Source organism: Gracilinanus agilis, chromosome 2 (genome assembly GCF_016433145.1).
Source record: "Gracilinanus agilis isolate LMUSP501 chromosome 2, AgileGrace, whole genome shotgun sequence".
Classification (NCBI taxonomy): Eukaryota; Metazoa; Chordata; class Mammalia; order Didelphimorphia; family Didelphidae; genus Gracilinanus; species Gracilinanus agilis.
Window position 1 is genome coordinate 433,779,190 of NC_058131.1, and position 13,336 is coordinate 433,792,525.

Genomic DNA, 13,336 nt, shown 5'->3' on the forward strand with positions numbered 1-13,336 from the left:
AAAGAACAGTGTTATGGAAGTCAAAAAGAACATCAAAAGTTAGGGTACTTAAAAGCTAGAGAAGTTAAATAGGATGAGAACTGAGAAAAAGATATCATACATAGTGGTTAAGAGATCATTGATAGTCATAGAGCCAAGTTTCTGTTAAGCAGTGCAAAGAGGCCAGATTACCTACAGTGGAAAAGTCAGAAGTGTGGAGGTAGCAAATGTTACCAGTTGAAGTTAACCAGTTTGTCAAGGGTAGCCTATTTATGACTTGAAGTAAATGCTACCCAGAAGTATTGGAATAGAAGATGGATGGGAGTAATTTGGGGTTGGGATTTGAGATGTGAATGACAAAAGGACAATGGGTAAGGAATTCAGGGTAAGGGAAATAGCTTGAAATAGCTATTGACTTGTGAAAAAAGGAAGGTGATGTGACAGAAGAGGTAGATGTTCAAAGAGAAGAAAAACAGGTTTCTGATGTGAAAAGTAGAGAAGGAAGGTCATGAACTTATGATCAAAGTGAATCTTTGAGGGCCCTGAGATGATATGGATAAGTGATACAGATCTAAGTTATGACTCTTCCTATGAATAGCTGAGGTGAAATGAAGAGAAAGTAGGAAATGGAAGTTAAGAATGATCAACTGAGAGTCTAAGGTGTTTGAAGGTATATCAATGTGCAAATGAATTGCCTGAGTATGAGGAAAGGAGATGAGGGGAAAAGAATGTCTGAACCTGATACTGAACTCCTTTTAAAGGAGAATGACCTAGAGATGGGCAGTTGATATCAACAAGAATCTAGACTGGTTGGAAGACCAGTTGAGTTAATCACAAAAGGGAGAGAGTTTGCTGAATGATGGTGAATCAAGAACTGAGAATGGAAAAAAGGATTTTTATTGTTACTGCAGGTTCATTTTGTTGAACGGCAAGAGAGACTAGTAGAGAGTGTAGCTATAAATGTTTTCTCAAGGGATCAAGGTATTCAATAGAATAAGATGAAAGATACAAGAGAAAAAGGTCTAGGATAAAAGACAAATCTAGGTATTCATAAAAAAATTTCAAAAGCGATTTCCAGAGGTCATTTTGGCACACCATTAATAAACATATAAAAGCAATTTCTTTATCCATAAATGAGGGCCCTTTTCAGTTAGATCATAGAACCTTAGATACTTGGGGAATAATTTTCCTTACCTATACTAGAATAGTACTTATAACTCTTAAATATCAAGTGACTGAAGGCCAGTGCTACTTACACCTGTCTAATTTGAACCTCCTTAAACTTAAGCACAGAATAACTTAAAATTCTTGATCTCTAGTGTCATTTTGTCCTCCTTCTGTAAAGTTCTGATCTTTGAAGACCATATACTATCAGATTTTGTCCCTTAAAACATTTAAAATGTGGGCAATTTTACACATCTCTGAGGATCATGCCCATACTTGCTTCTTCAATAAATATGAAGAGATTATTGTTTTCCCGATGTAAATTCCTTCAGCCCTAAGCTTCCTTGATGCAGCTTCCTTCTGATGCACAACTTGATTAGTTTCAATTTTACAGATATGCCCTCCTGGTCAAAAGGCACAAGAAGTCTCAGTAAAGTCTTCCAAGTTTGAAGCCCTCATATTTGGTGGGAGTCTGAAAACACATTGAGCTGTCAGAACCCTATAACTTACTGACATGTTTCAAAATGAAGATGATTGGGGTCAAGGTCCACTAAATGCAAATATATCCTTGTGTATTTCTACAGTTAGGGAAAAGTAAACCTCCACTGTTTAAATGTTTAATGATCTGTGAGTACTTCATTTTGTCCTAACACTGAACCTGAACAAAAAGGGTGTTGGAGTTTAAGTGTCTTTCCCATAACACAAAATTTTATAGATCAAGATCAGAACTAAAGATTAGGTGAATACTACATCCATCCACATTGCTAACTAGTTAAAGGCTGATTTTTACAATAGTATGAATTACTATCTAATTTCAGAGAACTAGCAATGGATGATTAATCACTTTGAAGGAAAAGCTAATTGCTCATTTTTGGCAAAAATAAACTTCTATAGAAACTGTTTTATTTATACTGTTGGCCACTATCATTATGGCACCCTATTTATAATGGATAAAAGAGCTTTTCCATTTTAAAAACTTAAGGGAGAAAGAAATACATAAATCCTTTGAGTGGAATATTGGGAGGGAGGAGATCCTGTGAAATACTGAATACTTTTATTCATTAAGCACTGCCAAATACAAGGAATTTTCATCAGGCCAAGGGCAAAGTGAAAATTTTAATACCTTTCCTAATGAAAACAAAGGTCAATCTTAGTAAAAAAAAAAGCATAACTAACAGTAGATGCCAAATTTCATGTTTTTAGTTCTGTACTATTGTTTAGCATTCAAATAGTACCTTTATATTTTCAAAATACTTTAAAACATTTATTAATCCTCACAACACCCCTGTGAGGTAGGCAAATTTGTTTTTTATAGCTGGAGAAATTGAGGCAGAGGTTAAGTAACATGCCCAAGGCCACCAAGGCAATAAGTGAAGTTGTATTTAAAATCCAGAAGCTATAGTCCTCATCCTACTAATGTATTTCATCAAAGAGAGTTACACAAAAACCAGGTCTTCTTAGCCCACAATACAACAGGAGACACAACAACAACAACAACAACAACAACAACAACAACAACAACAACAACAAAGGAAGAGCTTAAATGCTATCAGGGATATCTGAGAATGTTAGAAAACATTTAACTAGAAACAATAGGCAACAGAACCTTGTAAGAGATTGTGGAATCACCAGCACTGGAGATACTTAAGAATAAGATTAGGCATTCATCAGGAATGGTTTAGGAAAATGTAAACAAACCTGCTACAATTGCAGGGAAAGTAAACTAACCAACCCAATAAGAGTTTTTTTCCTAACCCCAAATGATTATGTTTTCAAAGGAAAGAATGGTTAGAAAAACAGAAAAATCAAACTGAACTCAATATAAATTCAAGCCAGTAAACATATGGTTATTCACATTATTAAAGGTCAAAACCAATTTTAATCTGTGACAATTAATGTGGTTTTATGATTTTCAACCAAAATCTGCCAACTTTTGAAAAAAAACAAGTCCTCTTCCCCCTGGCACTCTTATTTTCTTATCAAATCAAACTAGAAGTTGGGGAATCAAGCCCCAAGCAATCAGATTTTAATGACAAAATTCAAATTTGGGTTCTAAAATTCCTAATTTAAACTTTGTACTTCTGTATTTTATAAGTAAATATTTAAATTGGTTTATCTAAATTCCATCTTTGAATGTGTTAAAGAGAGTAGAGGTGTACCTTATTTTTTTTTTTGCAAGACTGGTGTGCTTGGTTCAATATATTACTTAAAAAAAACTGAACCTGCTTTGTAAAGCCTAACAAATGAGTAGATTACTACCGCAATTGCAAATTTTATAGATAGTGATACAATGACTACATAGTTTAAAAATATCACTGTTATCACTGTTTATTTTACAATAAGGATTAGTCTACAAGTTAAGGCAAACATACTAATGCATTTGCTTTTCTTCACAAATCATAGTGGAAAAGATTACATAACATATTTTAAAACTTCTAAGAAATGTTCATTAACTAAAAACAAGCCAAATCAAGATGCTTTTGCAAGTATATATGAGTAAACAATGCTTTATAGTAACAGTACTCAAAAATAGCCAATGGAAATATAGATCCCATTTCTTCAAATGGGTAACTAAAAAAAAAAAAGATTGGCAGCTATATGTAAGTATATTCATAACATGAACATAATTATATTGCCTACTTTCACAAGAAAAACAACTTTTGGTTTTTGAACAAGAAAAGTATACAGTGATTAAATAAATGTACATGTTGAATACATGTGTTTCTGAGCAGAGTTGCATTATACACTCAGGAATCATTTGAGGGTAGTATTAATCCATTGTTTAAAATCAGATTATGTGCACTTTGTCAGATGATTATTTTCCTGCAATGGCTTTAGGTAAATGCCTGGAGGCTGTCAACAACAACAAGATGCAAAAGGAAGGCAACCCTTGTTAACCAGATCATGGAATGCAGTTTATATATCTCCATTTAGCACTGCTAAGCAGCTTTGTAGCAGCTGTAAATTACCCTGAAAAAATAAAAAAACAAGAAAAAAGTTAATAAATTCAGCACTTTACTCGAAAAATGCAACTAATATAAAATACTTATAACCTAAAAACTAAGGAGTACTAAATCTTTAAAATATATTCAAGCCAGAAGTTATTAAATGGACAATTTTATGAATTTTGAATCATATACTGAAATTTAAAGAACCATTAAACACAGAATTTTAGAGATAGATATTGTTAAAACATCTCCTATTACATCCAATATTATCTTATAAATGAGGAAACTAACGCAGAGCAAGGTCAAGTGGCTTGCCCATGGTCACAATATAACATGAGATAAGCTAAAACTCAGGTCTTCTTATTCTCAAATGTCATTGTACTACTTGCACACTAATAGGATAAGCAGATAAACAAAGAATCAGTTTTGGAATTTTCTGAAAGAGTTCAATACTCTTTGGGTGCTCTTCTACACCCCAACCTCTGTTCTTCTACTTAAGGATCTATTTCAACATACATATCAGTCAATAAACATTTATTAAGCACCTACTATTTGATAAAGCAGGCACTGTGCGCTAAGTGCTGGAGATCTAATTGGAGGAGGATAATATATATGATAAAAAGTGGGGTTCCTGGCTTCAGGGCATGTGAAGTGAAACCAGGTGGGAAATGATGAGATGCCCAGTTTGTGACCTCCTTAAAGAGAGGATCTAGAAGGTTCTCTCCACATCAACCCTCAGAGGGAGGGAACCCAGGAGTAAGTGATACTGGGGTGTCAGTTCACGGTTGAGTAATCCTTAGGATGAGATTCTGATAAAGAATAGCCAGATGGGAAATGAAGATATGTTGATCTTCCTTCAAACACCCCATCTTCACAATTCCTCAACATTCTAGCTTCCCTAATCTTTTGTTTGTGTTTTAAATTTTGTTTTTCACATTAAAAAATTTTTAAGTTCCAAATTCTCCCTTTTCCTCCAGCCCCTTTCCCACCCACTCAGAAGGAAAGCTACATATTAATTTTATATGCAAAACATATTTCCATATGTTCATCAGTTCTCTCTCTCGAGAGATGGATTAGATCAGTATTTCCCAAACTTTTTTGGCCTACTGCCCCCTTTTCAGAAAAAATATTACTTAGTGCCCCCTGGAAATTAATTTTTTAAAATTTTAATAGCAATTAGTAGGAAAGATATATGTATTAGCGTTTCTACCTTTTCCGTAAAATATAGTAAAGAAAGGTGTAAATTAGAAACATTGAACTTTGAAATTATGAAACTATTGAACTCAGAATAGAATGTAATACAAAAAAAGTTAAAACATTCGAAATCATCTTAATGAGAAGGATGAACCTGGTGTGCTGCTCCCAATTTGGTAATCCTGGGCTCTATTTTCATCAACAGCAATCTTAAATCACCGTGATTGACTATTTGCAAATTGGTTTCTTTTTTTTGTTAATAAGTTGGTTACCGCACTGAATCCACATTCCACTAAATATGATGAAGGAAATGCAATTAAGAACTTTTGAATTACAGCTCATATTTCAGGATAAGCCATAGGGATCTCCTTTTGCAAATGCACCTGTGGCCATCAACGTACCCCATTTGGGAATGGGGGGGCCCCATTGCTGCAGCACCCACTGGGGGGGGGGGTGGTGCCCACTTTGGGAATCACTGGATTAGATTTTTCATTGAGTTCTCCAGAATTGTCGTGGATTGCTGTCTTGATCAGAGTACCCTAAGTCTTTTGTGTTTGATTACCCTTATAGTTACTGTGTATTATGATCTGATTCTGCTCATTTTACTCTGCCTCAGTTCAATATAAACTTTTTAGGTTTTTCTGGAACTATTCCCCTTCTTTCTTTCTTTTTCTTTTTTTTGTTTTTATATTTTTAAACCCTTAACTTCTGTGTATTAGTTCCTCGGTGGAAGAGTGGTAAGGGTAGGCAATGGGGGTCAAGTGACTTGCCCAAGGTCACACAGCTGGGAAGTGTCTGAGGCCAGATTTGAACCTAGGACCTCCCATCTCTAGGCCTGGCTCTCAATCCACTGAACTACCCAGCTGCCCCTTATTCCCCTTATTTCTTAAACCATAACAGTATTCCATTACAATCACATACCACAATTTGTTCAGCCATTTCCCAACTGATGAGCATGCTCTCATTCTTTGCCACCATAAAAGCTGTATTGCCTTCTGTTATATTGAATCTTTGGGAGCTTGAAGATCACCTTTGATTGACAAATAAGTCAGTTGGATGGAATGTTCCCAGGGAGTCATGCGAGAGGTAGGAGGAGGGGCAGTTGAGAATCCTGAAAGGGTTCTGGGTCTTTGACCTGTGCTGAGGCTGGAGATTGGTGGATCCTGGTCTTGGAGTGAGAGGTGCAAACATCTCTCTCTGCAAACTCTTCCTGTACTTGAGATACCGTGCCAACCTGTACCTGACCACCACCTTGGTGTCTACTGCCCCTAGATATTAGGAATTACATCATCTAGATATCTAGGTTTCCGTGGGCAGGAGACGAAGAAGAGGGTGGAAAAGGGTGGAAATAACTCAACTGTAAGGCTGAAGATCTATTGAAGAAGAAGTCAAAGATATCCCAGCAGTTTACCTACTCTGGTTTAGTCCTGGCCAGTCTGAACCAGAGGGAAGCTACATTGATTCTTCATCTGCCAGCAGTTGAGATTTCATTAGCAACCAGTAGAGTAGGGTCTCCTATACCACAGTCCTTTACCCTTATCCTTCTTGTTAATATAAAGTTTAGAGTACTTTCCTAAAGCAGTGTCAAAACTTGTTTTGAGAAGGGAGAAATCGCAGTCAGAATACAAGGCGTTATCCTAGCTAAAGAGCCCAAATCAATATATCAATTAACCCCAGGCGGATCCTGAAGGGATATACCTCTTAGACCTGAAGGATCCTGCCTGGGCAACTGTTATAAGGGAGAAGGGTCATCTTATTCTCTCTGTACATCAATTTACAATCTCAAACATATCAAGAGACTCCCAATAATTATAACACTTCTTTTGACAATTTATCAACTGGGTAATGGCTCTAATTTTTATAAACTTGACTTCTATAGAGAAACTTGCAGTAAAATTTTTTGATGTGATTTCATAGGTTGTGATGCCTTTTATTTTTTCCCTTCCCTTTAAAAAAATTTAGAGTATTTTTCCATGGTTACATGATTCAAGATTCTCCCCATCTCTCTTCCCCTCCCCACTCTTGATGCTGACAAGCAATTCCACTGGGTTATACATTGTTCAAGACCTATTTTCATGTTATTCATATTTGCAACATAGTGGTCTTTTAAAATCAAACTCTTAATCATACATATCCTCATCAAACTACATGACTGATCATATGTTTTTCTTCTGCATTTTTTTCTCTGAATATGGATAGTGTTCTATCACATAAGTCCCTCTGGATTGTCCTAGATTGCTGCTAGTAGAAAAGTCTATTACGTTTGTGCCATAATGTATCAGTCTCTGTGTACAATGTTCTCCTGGTTTTATTCCTTTTGCTCTGCATCAATTCCTGGACATCTTTCCAGTTCACATGGAATTCTTCCATTTCATCATTCCTTTCAGCACAATAGCATTCCATAACCATCAGATACCACAATTTGTTCAGTCATTCCCCACTAGTCTTGTAGCAAAATGTACTTTCCCTGATTATCTTTTTTAATTACATTCATTTTGCTTTTGCTTTTGTCTGAGACTATGATTTGTGAAGAGTGAATCAAATTCTTTGTCTATCAATCAGCAACTTTTGTTTTAATCAAAAACTTAAGTACTTAGTACCTTACCAGTCACTGAGTATGAGAATTCACAAGTCACTTGCTAGAGTGGGTGACGATTCCAGAGGCTACTGCCCACCCCCAGGCAGTGCTAGGCAAAAATGAAAAACTGTGATTGGTGATTGGTTTCCAAAAAGTGGGAGAGCAACAGGAAGTGCCATCAAGAAAACTGCTTTAAAAAGGCCAGCTAGAAGATTCAGTCACATACTCTGCATGGGTGAGCTGGACTGGAGGAGGAGACTCTTTCCCTGTATCCTGCGGCTTTGCGGTGGTGAATGGAGTGATTCCTTCTTTGGTTCTTTGGTGAGGAGATCCTCTCTGCTTGTTGGTGTGAGTTCTGGTGAGATTCTTGGCAGTCTTAGCCTCCTGTGAACTGAAGGTTCACAGTAGTATTTCCTGGCTCTTCACCTTTCAGCTTTCTAATTAGGACTTTGGATTCTAGTGAGATTTGCTCTCAGATTCCAATTTGCAGTCTAGAGACATTAGGATTAAACTTAGGGTATTTTGTAGCTAGGCAGTACTTTGTCTCTTATCTACATTTTTCAACTTTTACTCTTTGTAAATAAAGCTGCTAAAAGTCACTTTGACTTAAGCTATAATATTTTTAAACCAGGGACCATAATATTACTTTAGAATTCTCATATTTAGCATAAAACCTAAATTTTAAACTCTCACTTTAGTTGAAGCACTCTGCTTCAGCACTTTAACTCTGTAAAGAGTCTCTTATAAACAACACATTACTGAATTCTGGTTTCTGTTGTCATTTGCTGACATTCTACTTGTCATCTTCTGTTTTATAGACAAGTTCATCTCATTCACAGTTATGACTCATTAACTATGCAGTTCCTTCCATGCTACTTTCTTTTATCCTCTCTTTACCCTATATCCCTCCTCTAAAATCTGCTTTGGTTCTGGAGAGTTGCCTCTCTTAATCTTCCCTCCCTTTTATCATTCATCCAGCCCTTTCTTTTATCTCCTGCCCCTAAGATTTCTATACCTAAGTGAGGATTACACACACACACACACACATTCTTCAATCTTTGAACCAATTCAAATAAGAGTGAAGAGCCTCTCTTCCCCTGATGATGAAGGGAGTTATTTTACAAAAATCTGAAATGCCAACATATGAACTGATATAAAGTGAAAAGAACCAAGAGATCATTTCACAAAATAACAAAAATACTATAATGATTATAAACTGAGACTTTGTTGCTCTGAGTAATACAATAATCAAAGATAATTACAGAAAGGATTCTTTTTTTCTTAAAAGAAATGAAAAGGAGTTAATAAAAGTTTGTCAAGATCAAATGTAAAAGATTTTGCTACTAATTGCAATGCAATGATTCAGGACAATACTTATGAGAAAGAATGCTATCCATATCTAGAGAAAGAACTGTGGGAGTAGAAATGCAGAAGAAATACTTATGATTCATCACTTGGTATATGATTGGGATTTTGGTTTAAGAAGATTACTCTATTACAAAAATGATGTATAACCCAATGGAATTGCTTGTCAGCCGGGGAAGGGAAGAGGAGGGAGAGAGAGAGAGAATATGAATTATGTAACTATGGAAAAACATTTTTAAAATGAAATTATGTTTAAAAAAAAAAGTTGATCATTGGAGTTCAGCCATAAAGGACTTAAAAAAAAAATACCCTTACCTTTGTGTTGGTTCCAAGGCAGAAGAGTGGTAAGGGGTATGTAATTGGGTTAAGTGATTTGTCCAGGCTTAAACAGCTAGGAAGTGTTTGAAGCGTGATTTGAATCCAAGATTCCCTTCTCCAGGCCTGGCTCTCTATCCACTGAGCCATCTAGCTGTCCCCATCAAGGACTCTAGATGAAAAATGCCATCCACTTCAAAAGAGAACTGATGAACTTTCAGTGCAAACTGAAGCATAATTCTTAATTTTTCTTTGCTTTTCTGGGAACATGGCTAATATAGAAATATGTTTTGCATGGTTTCATATGTATAACTGTTATTATTTTGCTTGTCTTCCCAGTGGCTTAAGGAGGGGCTAAAGAGAGAATTTGGAACTCAAAAGTTAAAAATAAATGTTAAATAGATAATACAATTTTTTTAATTTACTAAAAGATTACATTGCAGAGGAGATCAGTCTGAATAAGCAGACAAAGTTCCTCATACCAATGAAATCCTAAGTCTAACCCTGTCCTTCAGAGTTCAGCTAACATTTGAAAAAAAGATTGACTACTACTTTTTTTAAAAAACCTTACTTCCATCTTAGAATTAATATTGTATATTGGTTCAATGCAAGCTAGGCAATGGGAGTTAAGTGACTTGTCTGGGGTTATATAATGGAAGTGTCTGAGGCCAAATTTGAAGCAGACCTCTCAGCTCTAAGCCTGGCTCTCAATCCACTGAGCCACCTACTTGCTCCTCTGACTGATATTCTTAAAGTGTCTTCATACCTTTGCATGTTTTAGTTCCAGTTCTGCCAGTTCCACTAAATTTTTTCTGAATGCAGCAACTCTTCTTGTCTTAAAGTCAATAAGTTCTACAAAAGAAGGAAATTAAGATTAAAATTTAATTGACATATAAACTTGAGACATTTTTTTGTAAACAGAGTGCCAATAAAATAGTACCTTGTTTTGCAGATTCTGATATCTTTTCAAATTTCTGACAACACACTTGCTGAGAGGTTTCAGCCTGTAGAACATCTTTATTTTTGGCTCTTGCTTTATCCAATGCCTTATTAGCATTTTCATAATCCACCAGTGACCTAGATCTTCTGTACAAGAGGTCCTATAAAACAGTAAACTCCAAAATAATATATGCCAAAAGGTTATAGATATTATTTTCAATCATTTAGTTAAAGGGAAGTTCATTAGAAGACTTCAGGAATTTTGTCATATAAATACAGAACACTGTGAAAAAGTAAGAAAAAGAACACTTTGTTTAGTCAAAGAATTTAGAGCTCTCTTATAGAAAGAGGCCTGGGAGTCAACATGGCACAACCATATAATGCATATGTATGTGTGTATACATATATATGAATAAATCTGTTATTAAAAATTTGTCATATTAAATTATGAAAAAGAAAACAGGCCTACTCTAATTGTGGTAAAAACAGAAAATTTGAGATATAAATTCCACTAGAAAGTAGCAAATCTAATCATTTATAAAGCTAAAATATCAAGTGAAGATTTTTTTATAAAGATACATGTTATAAAGAATAATATCTTAGTAGTGTTATGTTGGCGTCACCTTGACTGACAAGGGAGGCAGTTGGAGAGATTAGAATGTTCCCAGATGCCATGAGCCAGGGGCAAAAGTCGGTTGGCCCAAGGGTATAAATACCCCTAACAGCCATTTGTAGGGGGTCTTTGGTCTCTGATTTTGAATTTTGGTCCTTATATCTTTAGGTCTCTGAATCTTCCTAGCTCTTTAGGTCTCTTGGTCCCTGGGTGGTGAAGGGAGGAAGGGAGGTCTGAAGAAGCAGAGGGTGGGTAGGATCTATATATTTCCTGAAGGCTGTGAGAGCAAATATATCACCAAAAACTGATAGTGAGAAGCTGAGAGAAAATCACCAACACAGCTGCATCAAGGACAGTCACTCTCTGGTTTGGCATTGGCCAGGTTGAGCCAGAGGGGTTGTGAAGAACAAAAGCTCCAGCTTCTACTAAGTCAACAGCCTCCAGTCCTAAGTGATTATAGATTATAGATATTAGATCAGGTCTTCAATCCCCAATCCTTATCCTGATTATCCTTTCCCGATTTAGATTATAGATAAAGAGTTTTTAATAAGTACCTGCCTGAGTGGTCTTTATATCTCAACTCTGGGGAAGGGAGCTAATGCAGTCAGATAAACAAACGTGATCCAAAGCTAATCAGAGCCCAATATTAATAAGTGATCCAACCCCAAGTTGGATCTTCAGAGCCCAATATTAATAAGTGATCCAACCCCAAGTTGGATCTGAAAGGTTATCCATCCACCTAACCTTTCAGGGTCCTTCCCTGGGCAACTGTTATTGAAAAGGGAAATTATAACAACTAGCAAGGGTGATTGGGGTTGGTGTTTTCCCATCACCAGCACCTAGGGAGAATACAAAGATACATCCACCTCATTGGTGTCCACATCTCCCCTAGGACCATTAGGACCTTTTCTCTTTCATTATAACAGTAGTGAACTTAAAAGTCAGAAATTTAAGTCTGAATCTTGTCCCTCCTTGATATTTTCCCCCACCTTGTATGATATTTTATTTTGCATTTCATATAGTAACCAGTTTCACATTCATTCTCATAGATCAGCAATGATACTATCAACCTATTTCCCAAAGTCTGAATACAGGCAAGACAGCTGTGGGTAATAGGATTATATGTGCATATGTATACATATTGAGCTTGAAAATATGGCATCAGTAAAGAGTTGTAGATTTAATGTCGCACTTCATTTTTCCTTCTAGTTCTTACATCTTCTTTCCTTCTTGTATCTAATAGGAAATAAGGGTTTTCTTGGCAAGTTTTACACTTTATATTTATATAGTGCTTAGGTTTACAAACCATATGATCTTTTCAAGAATCTTGTAAGGAAGATGCTATTATTATCCCCTTTTACAGTTGAGGAAACTGTAGCACATAAAGACACTGCATGTGTGACTTGCCAACATATATAAAGCCTCTTAACCCATAAATGGCTGAAGTAGGATTTGGAATCTAGGTCTTCTATAGGCAAATAAATTTCTTTGTCTCTCAAAATTATTTAATGAAAATATATTTTTACATTGCATAGTGCCTTGGAATAAGGAGAGGCTTAATATTTTCTGTGTTAAACTTCATCATATAAATAGGAAATGAAATTTAATATTCTTAAGATTAAAAATTAGGTTCTATTCAATCATAAAGTAAAAACACTTTCAAGTATTTTGAAATTACAGAGCACTTCACAAAATAAATATATCTGAGTTGATTATGTTTTCTATGGTTCCTGAAAATTCCAATTAAAATCTTATTTTGAATTATTTTTTTAGTTATGTCCTACCCATTATACTTTTCCATTGCAATTTCCACACAAGCAGCTTACAAGACATGATTTAGTTTTAAAAAGCATATTACAGAAATTCTTTTTGCAAAATGAAACACCAGGCACAACGTAGTTTTAAAAGTAATGGCTTTTGTGATAATTTGGAATGAAATGAGAAATATACAATGGTACTCAGACTCATCAGCTTCATAAATTAACATTAAATCTTGAGTATCTGATCCTGATTTTTATAGTGTGGGATGAGATTCAGTGCACAATTATAAGAGCAGCACTTGACTTATAACCACAATTTTCAAGACCCCTTAGTATTATTATTCCTATACACTAAAACTGCCTCCCACCCCATAAAATTTCTATTTATCCTGACCTATTTTCAAAAACCTTGAGAAGAGTTTATCTGTACTCTGGGAAAAAAGCCAACTGTAAGCTAAAGGAGTAAGGAACAGCAAGTTGC

General features: G+C 35.5%; 1 protein-coding gene across 2 annotated transcripts in view; it reads right to left on the reverse strand.

Annotated features, from left to right (window-relative positions):
* Positions 1-2,717: 2,717 nt before the first annotated feature.
* Positions 2,718-13,336, reverse strand: part of SNX6 (sorting nexin 6) — a 64,385-nt gene continuing 53,766 nt past the window's right edge. For both annotated transcript variants that reach the window (XM_044664709.1, XM_044664711.1), the window contains 3 exons: positions 10,484-10,643; positions 10,310-10,395; positions 2,718-4,113 (listed from right to left, as the gene is read on the reverse strand). In XM_044664709.1, coding sequence (XP_044520644.1) covers positions 4,060-4,113; positions 10,310-10,395; positions 10,484-10,643 — 300 coding nt within the window. In that variant the 3' untranslated portion in view covers positions 2,718-4,059. The remainder of the gene's footprint in view (positions 4,114-10,309; positions 10,396-10,483; positions 10,644-13,336) is intronic.